Source organism: Candidozyma duobushaemuli (assembly GCF_002926085.2).
Source record: "Candidozyma duobushaemuli strain B09383 chromosome Unknown B_B09383, whole genome shotgun sequence".
Taxonomy (NCBI): domain Eukaryota; kingdom Fungi; phylum Ascomycota; class Pichiomycetes; order Serinales; family Metschnikowiaceae; genus Candidozyma; species Candidozyma duobushaemuli.
Window position 1 is genome coordinate 2,499,327 of NW_020289895.1, and position 14,246 is coordinate 2,513,572.

General features: G+C 49.5%; 5 protein-coding genes across 5 annotated transcripts; 1 reads left to right on the forward strand and 4 right to left on the reverse strand. All coding sequences in view use genetic code 12, as the record gives it.

Moving 5' to 3' along the window:
- Positions 1–855: 855 nt before the first annotated feature.
- On the forward strand, positions 856–2,292 carry GDS1 (Gds1p; the record flags this gene model as incomplete). The annotated part of the gene is made up of 1 exon (XM_025481039.1): positions 856–2,292. The coding sequence occupies one exon, from the start codon at positions 856–858 to the stop codon at positions 2,290–2,292; it is 1,437 nt and encodes a 478-aa protein (XP_025335339.1).
- A 703-nt stretch (positions 2,293–2,995) lies between these two features.
- On the reverse strand, positions 2,996–4,924 carry CXQ87_002534 (putative electron-transferring-flavoprotein dehydrogenase; the record flags this gene model as incomplete). The annotated part of the gene is made up of 1 exon (XM_025481040.1): positions 2,996–4,924. The coding sequence occupies one exon, from the start codon at positions 4,922–4,924 to the stop codon at positions 2,996–2,998; it is 1,929 nt and encodes a 642-aa protein (XP_025335340.1).
- Positions 4,925–6,117: 1,193 nt separating this feature from the next.
- CXQ87_002535 (ferric reductase family protein) lies at positions 6,118–8,166 on the reverse strand (the record flags this gene model as incomplete). Its single annotated transcript, XM_025481041.1, has 1 exon — positions 6,118–8,166. One exon carries the CDS (start codon positions 8,164–8,166, stop codon positions 6,118–6,120), a length of 2,049 nt encoding a protein of 682 aa, XP_025335341.1.
- An 843-nt stretch (positions 8,167–9,009) lies between these two features.
- CDC24 (Rho family guanine nucleotide exchange factor) lies at positions 9,010–11,376 on the reverse strand (the record flags this gene model as incomplete). The annotated part of the gene is made up of 1 exon (XM_025481042.1): positions 9,010–11,376. One exon carries the CDS (start codon positions 11,374–11,376, stop codon positions 9,010–9,012), a length of 2,367 nt encoding a protein of 788 aa, XP_025335342.1.
- A 1,021-nt stretch (positions 11,377–12,397) lies between these two features.
- On the reverse strand, positions 12,398–13,345 carry CXQ87_002537 (uncharacterized protein; the record flags this gene model as incomplete). The annotated part of the gene is made up of 1 exon (XM_025481043.1): positions 12,398–13,345. The coding sequence occupies one exon, from the start codon at positions 13,343–13,345 to the stop codon at positions 12,398–12,400; it is 948 nt and encodes a 315-aa protein (XP_025335343.1).
- Positions 13,346–14,246: the final 901 nt, after the last annotated feature.

Sequence of the window (14,246 nt, forward strand, 5' to 3'; positions counted from 1 at the left end):
CTTCTGTCCATATTCATTCTCCGGCTCCCTAAGCAGAGAACCCCGCGAAAGGCTATTTTTGTATCCCGTCTTCGCCGATCCACTTTCAGTATGTTTTCCTTCCCTATCCTCAGGTGAGTCTCGATCTGAAGCAGAAAAAAAGATAGTTGATGTTTTGAAATTTTGATAAAAACGGTTTCAGGATGACGGACTTGGCTGGGCTGTGATTCCCGTGGTGTTTGATATGTGTCTTTGTGATTGCTAGTGTTGTTTTATCAGGACCTCAGCTTTTTGCATCCACGCATAGCTGTTCCAATAGAGATGATTCGTGGAATTGAAAGCATGAAGAACGTGAAGTTTTGAGTTTTCGATTCATTGGAGGATTTCTCTTGGTAACGGCTGTGTGGGGGCATCTGCGTTGATTGCTGTGATGAGTTGTCATGATGAGATGACGTGATAGCATGAACAATAGGATAATCATCAAACGTGTTTCAGCGGGATCTAGTCTGGCCTGCCTGCCCAAAGGCATTTATGGCTATTGAGCACTTTCAATGTTTTGAAAGTTTGGATATTGATTGTTGGTGCTACGGCTTCAATGGTACCCAGGATGCTGTTGATAACCGTACACTCAATCAACCAGATCCCACTCAATCAACCACCCTTTCAATGCCCCACCAAGACAACACCCCACGTAATGACTCCAGAAAATCCCCAAAATACACTTTCAACGCAACTTTCCGTCCAGATTCAGCAAATCCACCCCCACTCCATAGATACCCACCTCCAAGGATCCACCCCCACCCCTACTAACCCCAGTTCTTCCCAGTTATTAAGTTAGCTGGGCCTGTATTACTTCCATATATGTCCCCTTAGGGTATGGCATTGGCAGACAAAAGACCTCTTGGCGTCCCAGTTACTTCACACGCTTCAGCGTATCCGATGAAGTCGACCATCCCAGATTTAAAGGGCGTTGAGACGGCAGAGCAGGAGGTGACCCGCCGTGGCTCCGTTAGTCCAGACGGGGACCTTCTGCCCACATCCCGCCTGATTCTGCCTGACTCGTTGATGCAGCAGAAGAAGCTGCTGACTCTGCTGTTCAGCTCCCGTGATTCCACGCCCCAGCCGTCGTACTACAGTGCAAACGGCGGTGTTTTCAAAAAAGTGAAAGTGCCCAGCAGGGTGCCCATTGCTACGGGGATCCTGACCACCATTCCGGTGACTGGTGAAAAACCGAAACCGCAGCAGGAAGGCGACGCTTCGCTAGAAGACGACGTGCTCTATGCTATTTTTCTTATTTTGTACGAAAAGGACCCTGCTGGCGCCGGCATGACGGTGAAGCAGATTTGCGATGTGCTTGTGGAGAGACATCCCGAGATGGCCCAGTTGCTGTCGAAAACGTCCAACTTGGTGAGTGCCAAATTGAATGCTTACGTGAAAAGAGTGGAAAAGGGCGACTCCAACTTACGCTACGCTCTTTCCCGTGAGTGGGCCGATGCTTCTCCAAAACGTATGGTGTATGTGTACCGAGGCCTCTTGGCGAAAAACTTCCATGTCAACCTCCCCACGCCCGGCACCCAGCCCAATTCCGTGGTCAAGCCGCCTGTTTCCGACAGCCTTGAAGCGGTGAAGCAGCTGGCGATGCTGAAGCCTCGGCGGTCCACCATGTTCGATTTGGGCGTTTCCAGACCAGCCTTTGTTGAAAGCCCCATCGACCGGTCCAACTTGTTCGTGCCGTATGCGCTGGCGCCCGTGGCGGCCTCTTTGACCGAAGTCAAGCTGGAGGAGCCTCGGAAGCAGCAGGAACAGGTGGTTGCAAAAAAGAGCGATGCCCTCGAAAATGCAGCCAAGAAGGACGACGATTTCGACTTTGACGACTTGGAGGTTTTCGACGAGGCCGACGACGACGACGACGAGATCGATTTCGGCGACGTGCTCAAGAAAAACGGCAAACGCTCCAAGTCCATGTCGTACCTTAGCTCGAACAAAAAGGCCAAATTCTTAACCGCTGCTGCTGCCGCTCCTAGAGCGTCAAAAGCTCCTTGTTCTCCTAGCCCCAACGCTGCCGCCGCTGCTGCTGCCCTCCATGCTGCTGCGTTGAAAGCTATTGCTGCTGCAAACTCAACCTCCTCCTCGCTGGCCTCCTCCTTGGCCTCTTCTTCAGGCACCTCGCCAGCGTCCCTGGTTGCTCCTGAAGCTACAGCATCTCCAAAGACCAAGGACTGGCAGCACGCTGTTCGCCTGGGCTTTTTGAACCAGGAGATTGGCGCTCCCGAGGATATCAGCTTGTCGGACTTGGACAAGTTGTTTAGTTAGTTCTGCTTGTATATTAGGGTTCGCCCGTTAGATTCTATTCAGTTCGTGACGGTGGTGTGTAGTTTTGGAGGCTTGTAGGTTGCATCAACCAGGAAGAATCAAAGGATGGTTTCTGCAGTGGGGATTGTGCTTTGGATTGTGATTTAGATGTTGCTGTGGCAACTATGCAATCCTGTCAAATGCTGGAAAGCAGAGGGTTGATGGGTTCTGTTATAATGTGATAACCTTACTTTGACAGATATTGTTGAAGCAGTCAGAGATATTCCCGACAGTAGCACCATACTTTTCTTGATTCAAATAGTGAGCAGCCCCGGATGAAATTTCATAGGTAGCAGACTTTGGGGTATTTGGTGTTCCCATGTACAACAGTGTAAGGCTTCCATGGCTGCAAGGTATCTCGCTTAACTTAAACCTTGCATAAAATGATGTGGAGCAAGTCAGCCCCAACCTCAAAAATATCGGTTTAAGAGGACGTATCTCCGAAATATGGCGTTAAACGTGAAAAGATGGTATTCTTTATAAACAATACGGTGCTCTTGACTAGTGCTCCATGGACTTTCTAGTGATTACAAGAATCACTCTAAATTGGCTCAACAAAAACAACCATAAACCACACAAATTCCTGAAACTACAGCGGCCTTCTACACCCCATTAACCCCACTTGTATTACGTCCAGCCAGAAGGCCAGACTATGCTATGTCAATCACGTCATGTAGTACTTGGGCCCATCGCCGCCCTCGGGAACCTCCCAGTCGATATCCTGGGCAGGCACTTTGATATCACACGTCTTGCAGTGGATGCAATTCTGCGAGTTGATGTTGAACTTCACGCCCAAAGGCTCCTCCTCGTCCTCAATGTACTCGTACACACCAGCAGGACAGAAACGCTGCTCCACGCCTTTGAACTTGGGCCAGGAAATCTCAGCATGTTTTCTGTGGTTTTGCTGTGGGATTCTCAAGTGGCTGGGCTCCTCTTCCTGGTGGTAGGTGCCTGTTCTGGAGACGGAGGTCAAAATGTCAAAAGTGAGCTTTCCGTCCGGTTTGGGGTACTCGATCGGAGAGAAGTTCGATGCTGGCTGTGTCGCCTCGGCGTCCGTGTGCTTATGAGACAATGTCCAGGGCTCTTTTCCTTTGGAGAACATGGTGGTGAAGCCAGAATGGGCCAAACCGCCCAAAAAGCCGAGTGGACCGTTGAACGACGGTCTGACGTTTCTGATTTCGTGGAGCTCCTCGTAGACCCACGACTGCTTGAGGCTTTCCTCGTACTGGCGAAGATCAAGGGCCTCCTCAAAGTCGGTTTCCTCGTCCACTGGATCGAGTTCCTTGACAGCCTCGAAAATGCTTTCTGCAGCGACAAGACCCAGCTTCATGGCCGTGTGGGTGCCCTTGATTTTGGGCACGTTCATGAAACCAGCAGAACAGCCGATCAAGACTCCGCCGGGGAAATGGAGCTTTGGAATAGACTGAAGTCCACCTTCATTAAGCGCACGAGCTCCGTAGGAAACACACTCTCCGCCTTCAAGCACATCGGCGTAGTAAGGGTGGGTTTTCATTTTTTGGAACTCCTGGTACGGCGAGATGTAAGGGTTGGCGTAGTCAAGACCAACCACAAGTCCCACTGAAACAAGTCCATCGCCAAAGTGGTACATGAATCCTCCACCGTAAACGTCCAGAGGCAACGGGAATCCCAAACTGTGGCCCACAAACCCCTCCTGGAACTTCTCGTCATTAACTCGCCACACCTCCTTGATGCCAATGCCGTATGTCTGAGGATCACTGTCCTTTCTGAGATTGTACTTGTTCACTGCCTTCTTGGTAAGAGAACCATGGCACCCTTCGGCCAAAACGGTCTGTCTGGCGTGGAACTCCATACCTCTTTCAAACGACCCAAGAGGCGCTCCGTCCTTGCCAATTCCAACATCTTTAGTAGCCACACCCTTGACAGCTCCTCCGTCAGTATATACAAGCTCAGACACAGAAATGCCCGGGAAAAGCTCCACGCCGAGCTCCTCGGCCTGCTCTGCAAGGTACTGCACCACCTGGCTCAACAGCACAATGTAGTTTTTCCCGTGGTTTCTCATCTGTGGTGGTTCTGGTAAAGGGTAGGCGTACTCTTGAGTCAAGAACCGCATATCGTCATGCTGCACTTTGGTAACAAGGTCGGGCGGCAAGGGGATGCCCAGATCCTCGAGAAACTCGCTTTCTGGAAAGAGCTCTTTGAGAGCACGAGGTTCAAGAACAGCTCCAGAAACAATATGGGAGCCAAAGTCGGGTGCTTTTTCTAGAACAACCACACGCATCTCGCCTGATCCTTCTTCGTTATCGAGCTGCTTGAGCTTGATGGCAGCCGCTAGACCAGCAGGCCCGGCGCCCACAATGCATACGTCCACGTTGTCGGTGGCTCTTTCTTCTGTAAGGGTTGCTTTGTCTTCATCTGAGAGTTTTTCAAAAGGTATTTCGTTTTGGCGGATCAGGGAGGATTTGAAGCCAAGCGGCGAGGCAGTATGGATGTCACGACGGAATGCCACCGAATTGACGCTATTTAGCCTCGTGGCCGCCTGAACTGAACGGTATGGGTGCTTTGTTAGTGTTTTCGAAGCCCTCAGTAGGAGGCCTCTGGAGCGTGGGAGCATGCTTGTGTGGCGTTGAAAAAAAGGGTATGTGATGCTGATATGCCGCTTTATAAGCCTGTGTGTTTTCAGGGCTCTCGGGATGCAGTTGGTGGGGAAATCGTGCTGCAAAAACGGCACTAAGTGAGTCAGACGAAAAATTGACCACCAATAGGCATCGCGCAGTAGATAAGCCGGATTGTATGTAGGACGTTGAAGATTGGCGCAAACGGTTTTGCAGTCAGGGACGTGGTGGGGATAATGAATTGAAGGTTTTTCAATTTTTATGTTTTTCGATTAGATTGGGATATAATTTTTTTGTAGATATCATTGAAGTTGACGGGTTCTTGTGGTTTGGCAAACGGGTGGGGGAAATAAGTGTGATTGCAGATACTTTAAACTACTGCCACATTGCTGCGAAAAGTGCAATGCTTACGGTTTTGTAAAGTTTCAAACAGAGACGTGTTGTATTTTGGAGATCACTACGTATCGAGATTTTGAAGAAATGGCTTGACCCTGCTTTTTGACAAAAAAAAAAAAAAAAAAGAAAAAAAAAGAAAAGTACTCCCCTTCTTCATTTTGTTCCTGGTGACTCTGATCGCTATCTAATTAATTAGCAGGAGCCCAAGCCAGCCAGTCATTCAGCAAGGCCTTCGAAAAATAAGATTTCTCAGATTGGGTTTTTTCTGGTCTAGACGGCTTCGGCAGACTTTCAGTCGTTTTCAAATTTCCTATTTGGTACTCATATCGTCGAAATGTCTATCGTGGTTGGATCTACTTGCAGCATTTAGCGTCAGACTCGCAGTAGGACATGCCTATACCTGCAGCACCAGCATAAGTACCTTTAGACCCTTAAAATATTTTTTTGCAAAATATCACGATGAGTTAAAAAGATACTAATTATAAATGTCCCGCTGTCCGACTGCAAAGAACCATCGTGAACTCATTCATCCTAAACCACCGATAAGCTTTCCGTAAAGTGCAATAGCCGTTCAGCAGCAAACCCCCCCACTTTTCTTCTCTGACAACCGTCTGGCCAAACTCTAATCCAACCAATCACCAAAATCTGCTCCCTCGCCTATACCTACTTGGTCAACCGGCATCACAATCCTCTACTATCGAACCTACACTATTCTCGATCGTCATCTCAACCGTATGGTCTAATTGTGGATGGCTGCACATTTCTATAGTTACCTCGACAGCCAAATCTTCAAAGCTCATGCCCACACTTGCAACTGCTCGTAGAAATCAACCCGCTTGTCTGCTGTGTTAACCTGGTCAATCACAATATCACGCAAATCGTCAACCAACAACGGATGGCCGCAAGCCACCACAGCCATGGATTCAGAAGCCTCTTCCACCTCTCTTGCAACAATCTCTCTCATATTCGGCCTTCCACAAACAAACTCCACATGAGGGAGCTCGTCTTGCAACTTTTCAATAACGTTGATCTCCTCGATCGTCTCCTTGACCTTTTCCTTTTCCAGCAGGCTGTCGGCGAAGAAAAGACGCTCGAGCTCCTCGCCATGGTGTATTTCCGGCCTTGTCACGAAAACAGCCGTTTCAATGCCGTGTTTGACAAGAGCACGCATTTCGTTGATGAACATGGCAAGCGAACGCAGCTCACGGACCACCCAGAGAAGCTTGACCTTCTGTTTGCTGCCCTTGTTCTGCTCATAAAGCGCATTGGCCTCGGAATAAATACCCGGAATGCCTGAACCTCCAGCAACGAAAAGAACGCTGGAATGACGAGCAACAGGACTAGGAGCTCCGTAGGGGCCTTCGACGGCAACACGAAGCGAAAGCAGTTTTCCAGGAAGACCGCCGATTTTCTTAGCTAGGGCTCTGGTGACTCCGCCTTTCACTTTGCAGCAGCACACAATGGTGGATTCTTCAGTCACCGACTCGAAAAACGTAAACGGGTGGCATTGCCAGAAATGAAGCCCAAGACCAAAATGCACCCAAATATGGCCTCCAGCAATGGCCTTCCAGTGCTTGGGTCGGGGGATCTCCACCTTCAACGTATCCTCCACCAACGTCACCTTAGCAGTAGGAAAGCCAAAGTAGCAGAGTCTCAAGACCCTGACCACACGGTCAAAGGCCCAAACGGCAAAAACAGCATACATCATCTGGGCATATCCCATGTACGAAAGATGGTACCAGGCACCGACTACCCAGAAAACAGCTAGCACAACGTGGATGGCTAGGAAAATGTCGTACCAGCGTCTTCTAAAGTACAAAAGCGCCTGGACACAGATAATGCCGCCACAGACCAAGGCCACCACGCCGTATCTGAGGTAATCTTCGTCGAATTCAGCCGGGTACCGCATCTCCCATTTGAGCACCCTGGTGTAGCACACCGCATGGATCAACACAAGCAAAACCACCATTCTGGCGATCCAGCGGTGGAACACCATCATGGTTGTGGATTTCCAGCGGGTAATGAGCTGAAGAAAGCTGTTCCTTCCCGCAAAAAGCACCATGAGCGGTGTCAACATCGTAGCGATAATACCGGTCCTGTCAGCCACCAGGGTATGGACCGTTTCCGTCCTGGACCGCCACGGAGCAGGAATGTATTTTTCGTCCACGGCACAGAGAATGAAAAGCACCCAGAAAAAGCCCGCCACGGTGAGCGTTTCGAGTCTGGTCGGGAGGAGCCATTCAAAGATGGGGAACCTGGCTCTGAAACTTTCCGTACGGCGCTTTCCAAACAACGCAGGCATGGAGAGGTGGCAGCGGACGAACTTGAAAAATGCATTGTTGAAGAGGTTCCGGCTTTGAGGCACGAAAACGGTGGCCCAGTTGAAAAGCCCAGAAAGCACAACCACCAACCCCCAGTAGGCCACCAGTCCAGCGCCGAAAAAAACCGAATTCTTGATCTGTTTATACGAATTGCGGTACAGCCTGGCGTACTCCTCCGGGATCCGGATCGGCGTCGTGGCCGTTTCGCTCTGGTTGTAGTTTTCCACCTTGGTGATGTCGAGACCGTGGTTGGTGTAGTTCTGGTACGCCTGAGCCACCTGTTGCAGCGTCACAGGCATAAACGCTTCGTGGCAAAACTCCACCAAATAGTCGTTTCCGTATTTTCTTGTCCCGGCTGTGGCTGCAAAACAGCCTGTAATCGTCGCCATGGCATCGGGGTTTCGGCAGTAGCACGTATAGTCATAGGGAGACTCACAGAAGGTGGCTATCAGCAGAACCAAGGAGGTGCATTCGTAAAAAACCGTCAGGCCAAGCGCCGAATCGTAGTTGGACGCTGCCGCCATGGCTGCAAAAAAAACAAACTTGAGCATTGTCTCGAAAATTCCCCTCCACCGGTTAGCTTATTTATATCCGCAAGACATGCCCGCCAGATCCCCAAGGAGGCTTTCTAGTGAAGAAGAGGCGCAATTTTACCTGGGACAGCTGCAGAAGGGCCACATTTGCCGCGTTATCTCTGGCATCTGTGACGCACTTTTACGAAAAGGCCAAGAAAGTGGAGGCCTGTTTCGGGCCCTCGCCTGGAAAAACTAAACGTCAAACCCCTGTCAAAGCTGTCAAAACCCAACGCACATGACGCACAAATGTGTCAAACAAAAAAAAAAAAACGGCCTTCTCCCCACCACTTTCTCTAGCGTTTGCCCCGTCGTGAAAAGCGGCTTTGTGGTGTCCCCTTCCGGCATCTTTCGGATGCAGCCAATCGCCAACCTTCTTTATCATAAGCCGCGATTTGCTTCTCGACAATGGCACAAAGTGGGTCTAATCGGCAATTGGGCAACGGTCACTGGAAAGAAAATCTGATCTGCCGTGAGGTCCACATGGCACTATATATATATATAAAAACTGATTATTAGTTGTCTCTCTTCTGTTTCTTCTTTCCCCAATAACACATGCGCTGCCGCACAAGGTAATTTTCCGAAACCTTCAAATTCACCCCTGCAACCAATCCGGCTGGGCTCCGAGTGGTTGCTATCTTTCCCATCTCATTCGCTAGAGCGCCGCAGCGTCTTTTTCGGATCGATCCCGGGTTGCGTTACAGAGCCGAAGTCGCTCTTCATCTGATATTTGCCCTCACCTCGTCGTCTACATAGCTCCCGCCATATCGTGTATCCCTGTGTATGTATGTGCCGCTAAGACACCCAAATCGTTAAAGCCTTCTCGGCAGACTCGTCCGCCTCGAGAAGCTCCTCAAGCATGTCCACTGCCAAGGACCAGTCGTCGTTGGAGTCCATTACAACGTAGTCACCGTCCTCGTCCTTATACTTGAGCTTGCTGATCACAACGTCCTCGTCCACGTTCGAGCTCAGCGCCGTGTGGGCAGAGATCCGCAGGTGGAGCTCAAAGAACAGGGCCCCGCTCGAGATCAAAAGTGGCTGCTCTATCCTGGCCTTTTTGTAGATCAAGTTGATAGCCACAATCAGCCCGGGCAGCACCGGCTCATGTGACGTCTGGTGCCCGTTGGTCGACGAGCTCGACACTCGTGACGATCCAGGCTGGTTGCGGCTCAGCTTCATCATACTCATTGTCGACGACGAAGAGTGATGTCTCTGCGTTGATGGTGTGCCGTCATTGCGGCCGGTGTAAGCCATGGGCGATTCGTTGCCCGCATCCAGCCCCTCGTACGTCGTCAAGGACCCTCTCGAGTCCCTGCTGCGCCTGTGTCGAGCATCAATCTCATTCTGCTTAAGCTGCCTCAAGCACGTTTCCCACTGAGACCTGACTTCCTCTGTCTTGTAGCGCAACTTGAAAACGCCACTACCCTTCTTGCCTGTCCACGAGATCAGGAGCCAGTAGCCTGGCAAGTTGAGTGAGTTGATGATGTAAATCTCCGAGACATACACACGGCCTTTCAACTCGAGCGACGTTTTATCCTTGACGCTGTTGAGGTTTTCGAGGAGATTGGCCGTGGAGCTCGACATACCGCTGCTGCTCTTCTTCCGCAGCGTAAGGAATTCTCTCATTTTCTTTTCCTTGTGCTTGGATTCGTGCGAGGGCACTTCGCTGAAAAAGAAGAGAATCTGCTCGAACAAGCAGGCAATGTACTCTTTTTCGTTCTCGCCGTCCTTGACAGCGACGGGTGCGTGGTATAGAAGCTCGCCTTGGTCTTTGATGGAGAAGCCTCGCCAGTTGTTGACACGCTCCATGAGGCTCTGGCAGAAGCCCACATTCTCAGCACGTCTTTGCGCTTCGTTGACCTGGTTGGCGACGTCTTTCATAGCCACACTTGCTCTTTGTAGCTCGTAGAAGCACTCTGTGTCAGCGCAATCACTGTAAGCTTTGATGAGCTCTTTGATCAAGAGCGGGTACTTACAGAGACGCTGGATGGGTTTGATGATGTAGGACTGCAACTCGAAGCCTGGATCAAGCAAGGTCGATGCCTTGCGAAGGTTGGGGGCCTCGCGGTTGATGAGCTCGATTGCCGAGATTTGGCCAATGGTCCATGGCTCGTAAGCCTTGAATGGACCGTTGGATGCATGCAAGAAGACCAGGCCAATACGCTGGTACTTGGTGGGAACATTTGTGTTGCACTCGAAACCATTGAGGAGGCGTCTGTGGAAGTCGACAACCTCGCTCAAGTTCGGGAATAGCATATGGAGCTGCTCGCTGGAAATAGCCTCAGCGTTGGAAAGCTCCTCCTTGTAGTCTAGGAGAAGCTCGAGGTCCGAAAGGTACTTTCTTTCCGTCTGGATCAACTCGCGGAAGACCTTTGATTTGTCATCAGTGAGCTTCAATTCACCAATGTCAGGCATGCTAGAGTCCAGATCCGACTGGGGGCCGAGCTTATCCAAGACTGTGCTCACCACCTTCATCACTCTGAGAAGGTCGTGGGAGCTGTCCAGGTACACGTCTGAGATGGTGAACATGTCGCCGCCGCTGAAGCTAGGGTGCTTCTGGTACTCGCAGAGAAAAAGGTAGACGTTCTTTTTGGAGGTGTTGAGGTCGTCATTGGAGTCGAACTCGATCTTTTGGGCGTCAGGGCAGGCTGCATTGAAAAGCAAGCACAACGGCACGCCCTGTTGCAACAACTTCCACAATTCCGTCACTGGATCAGTGCTCAAGCTGGCCGGGAGAATGCCAGCGGTGAAAGAAAAAATGCAGTTTTTCTCGATGTTCTTGACGTTCTGAGACGTCTGAGAATGGCCCAGGTGGATGGAAAAGCCGCTGGAGCCCACAGAAGCCCGGAACGCGTTTGACGACAGACCGTCTGTTTGAAGCTGTTGTGGCAAAGCAAGCGCCTGCTGTTCGGCACATCTTTCAGCAGCACTATAAGCAGCATTGAGGTACGGACCCATTCCTTCGATCTGGCCCAACGCCCGGAGCATGACCTTGGCTTTATGGTACATGTGATCTTGAGCCGAGGATGTGCGATTGAGGGCCAGATTGACCGTTAGAAGCGGGCCTGACGGGACCCTGGTGATATTTGTGGAGCTCAGGTTAAGCGAGGCCGAGGAGGCCAGCGAGAACGACCTGAACGGCGGGTGAGGTTTGTTATCCATAGGGGTGCGCTCTGATTGGTTGAAAATGTGGAAATAAGGAGCAGGGGAGGGGCTATGGGGTAGAAAGTGGTGGAGGTGGAGGTGGTTTGTCGTTGTTACGGTGTTGATGTGCGGGTCGTGTGTGTCCCAGGCGCGAGGCTCCATTGAGCCTGCTTTAGTAATATGGAGATGAATGTGAAGAATGAAAAGTGGGATTTTTTTAATTTTGGGGAGAAGATGTTTTTGGCAAATTGGGGTTGTGGTTTTCACTCGTTGGTATTCTATTTCTTCGATTTTTGGCCTTTTGTGTCTCCTTGGTTGATACCCTTCCATACGCGGTGGCTGCAAATGCGCAGAGTATATGTGCTGTGTTAGAGCCCACGATTGGTCCACTTTAGTCGCTCTGTCATTTCTTCTTTTTTTCTACGATTGGCTCAATTGGGTGGTTTTGCCTTCCTGAAGCTGAGAATGACCCCAAAGAAGGAGTGTTTTGAGATCCATGTGAAAACCCCGACTCATAACCAAGGTTAGCCGACATCCAAAACCAAAGCAACTAGATCGTCCAGATCTCCAGCCACGCTTATGAGAGATGTGAGGCGTTCTTGGGCACTGCAGGTGTTGACGACAAGCGTCACGTCGGACTTGTGAGAGCATTCACGTTTGAAACACCCGGATTTATCTAGATCATACGTTATTGTGTTTTTCTCGGGGCAACTCGGCGAGGGTACCGGGCCAATGATGGAGGAGTATAGAGCAGCAGATGCAGCCTGCGATTGAGGTACCGGGGTTTGATTGGAAAAAAGGGTGTAACAAGCAACCGTTATGCATTTACGATCGATGGGAAACCCAGGGGTGGCGTGTAGATTCTCGGAGATTATGATCTTAAGATCGATAGAAGTCCGATGCAAGAGGGCCACAATGGCCTTGAGTTATCGATCGTCGAATCACCCATCAGTCTAATCAAACCACAACTTCGATTCTCCATGAAGCCCCAAGTTTTCAATCCAATTCCATCCTCCCATTTACCTTCTCTCAAAAGTCATTAAAGCTTCTTTGCATAGGTCATCACCAAGTTTTGGTTTGTCGTGTAGATGTATCCAGTGACATTGGGCAACCACTTGAGCTGCGACTTACCCAAGTTCTTGAGAGAGCTGTCTGTGACTTCGTGCATCTGCTCCAAGGTTGCACCGTCAAAAATCCTAATATTGCTGTCCTTGACGTAACTTACAGCCACAAAGCTGCCGTCTCGACTGATATCCACGCAACTGATCGCCTCGTCTATCTTTGTGAGTGCTTTGGAATTCTGCAAATCAGAGGTCTTCCAAAAGTACACAGCTCCTTCCTCACAGCCAGCACAGAAGAATTTACCCTTGGGGTCAATTGCAATTGAGGTCACAGACAGACGAGCTCCAGCTATCGTAAACGCTTTTTCTAGCGACTCCTTCACTTGTAGAATCTCGATTTGGCCATTCTCCAAGCCCACGAACACAGTCAGTGGATCGTACAGCCACCTTACTTCAGTAATATCACTGCTAAGCTCGATTTCATGAATCTTCTTGTACTCGTCATTGACGTCCAAAACCACCAAGCGGTTCCCGTCCGTAAGTGTCAACAATTGACCATCCACGGAATAGTCCACCAAACGGTACTTTTCCTCACCTTTCTCAACCTGGATCTCTCTTTCTAAGACCCCTCCAGCAGTCCATAGCTTCAAGAACCCGTCTCCTCCTACACTTGCAAAACGATTGTCTGTCGTAGGAAGCCAGGAGATTCTCCTTACAGGCTCAGCATGACCACTTTTTATAGTGACGTGGTCAGAAAGTCCCTGGATGCTTTTCCACACACGTATGGTTCCATCTGTACGAGTATTGGCGATTCTCAGGGCCACTGGGTTCATGGAGATGTGGAGGATTTTCTCCTGGGATGGTTTTCCAGAATTGCCATTGTCTCGAGCTGCTAGCGGCTTAATATTGGCAAAGTATGCAGACATGGTGGGTTTGAAAGTGGTGGTATTTGAGGATGAAAGATAGACTGTTGATGCCAGTGTGCACACGGTGCAGGTGTAGGTGAATTGAAGGGAAGGGTTCAGTGGATGGGAGGCAATTAGGGCAGATTTTTTGAAATAATTTCTTGAACGCTTTTAGGAGACGTTGGATTTGAAAAAAGTTGATTTGATCTTGTCGAGTGCTGGTTGATGAGTATATGAAGAGGTCAATGCTAGTTTGCAGCCATTAGATGGAGGTACAGTTAAGAACGAAAGCTGAACCCTATAAAAGGGCAAATAGTGATAGAAAGCATTGAAAAGAGGAATTTGAAGAGCCCATTTAGTTGAAGTGCTTTACTTAGCTTCGGAATTGAGAAGTTGGCTTTGGAGATTATACCAGTCTCTTATGGACTACCCGACACGTAAGTCACCATTATCCCACTTCTTTGAGCTATCTCAATGACAGCCCAGGAACTGATAATGAAAAACCCGTAATTGTCAAAATGTGTTCATATGTATGCAAATGTATAAAATGTTATGGCGATTGAGACACTCTGATAAGGCGTACATACGACCAGACAGGGAACGAGGGACGTACCGTTTTGGTGAATATTTTGTGATTTCATTTTTTAATCTTTGGTTAACAAAGTCTAGCTCGAAGATTTTATTGAAAAATAACCTAACTTTTTCTCCATCGCTTCTTGGTAGACCAACTCTGCAGCACAGTAACCGAGCGGAATCACGAACCGGTTTAAACCTCCACCAAGACACTTCTTTCACCTGGAAATATAAGAAGCCGAGAATTCTCATTGATGGAGGAATTTTTTGAAATAGTCGAGAATAGAAGAAATGAAAATCACAATATAATACTCGTCCCTCACCAATTTTCACCGCCTTTGCAGCTGAG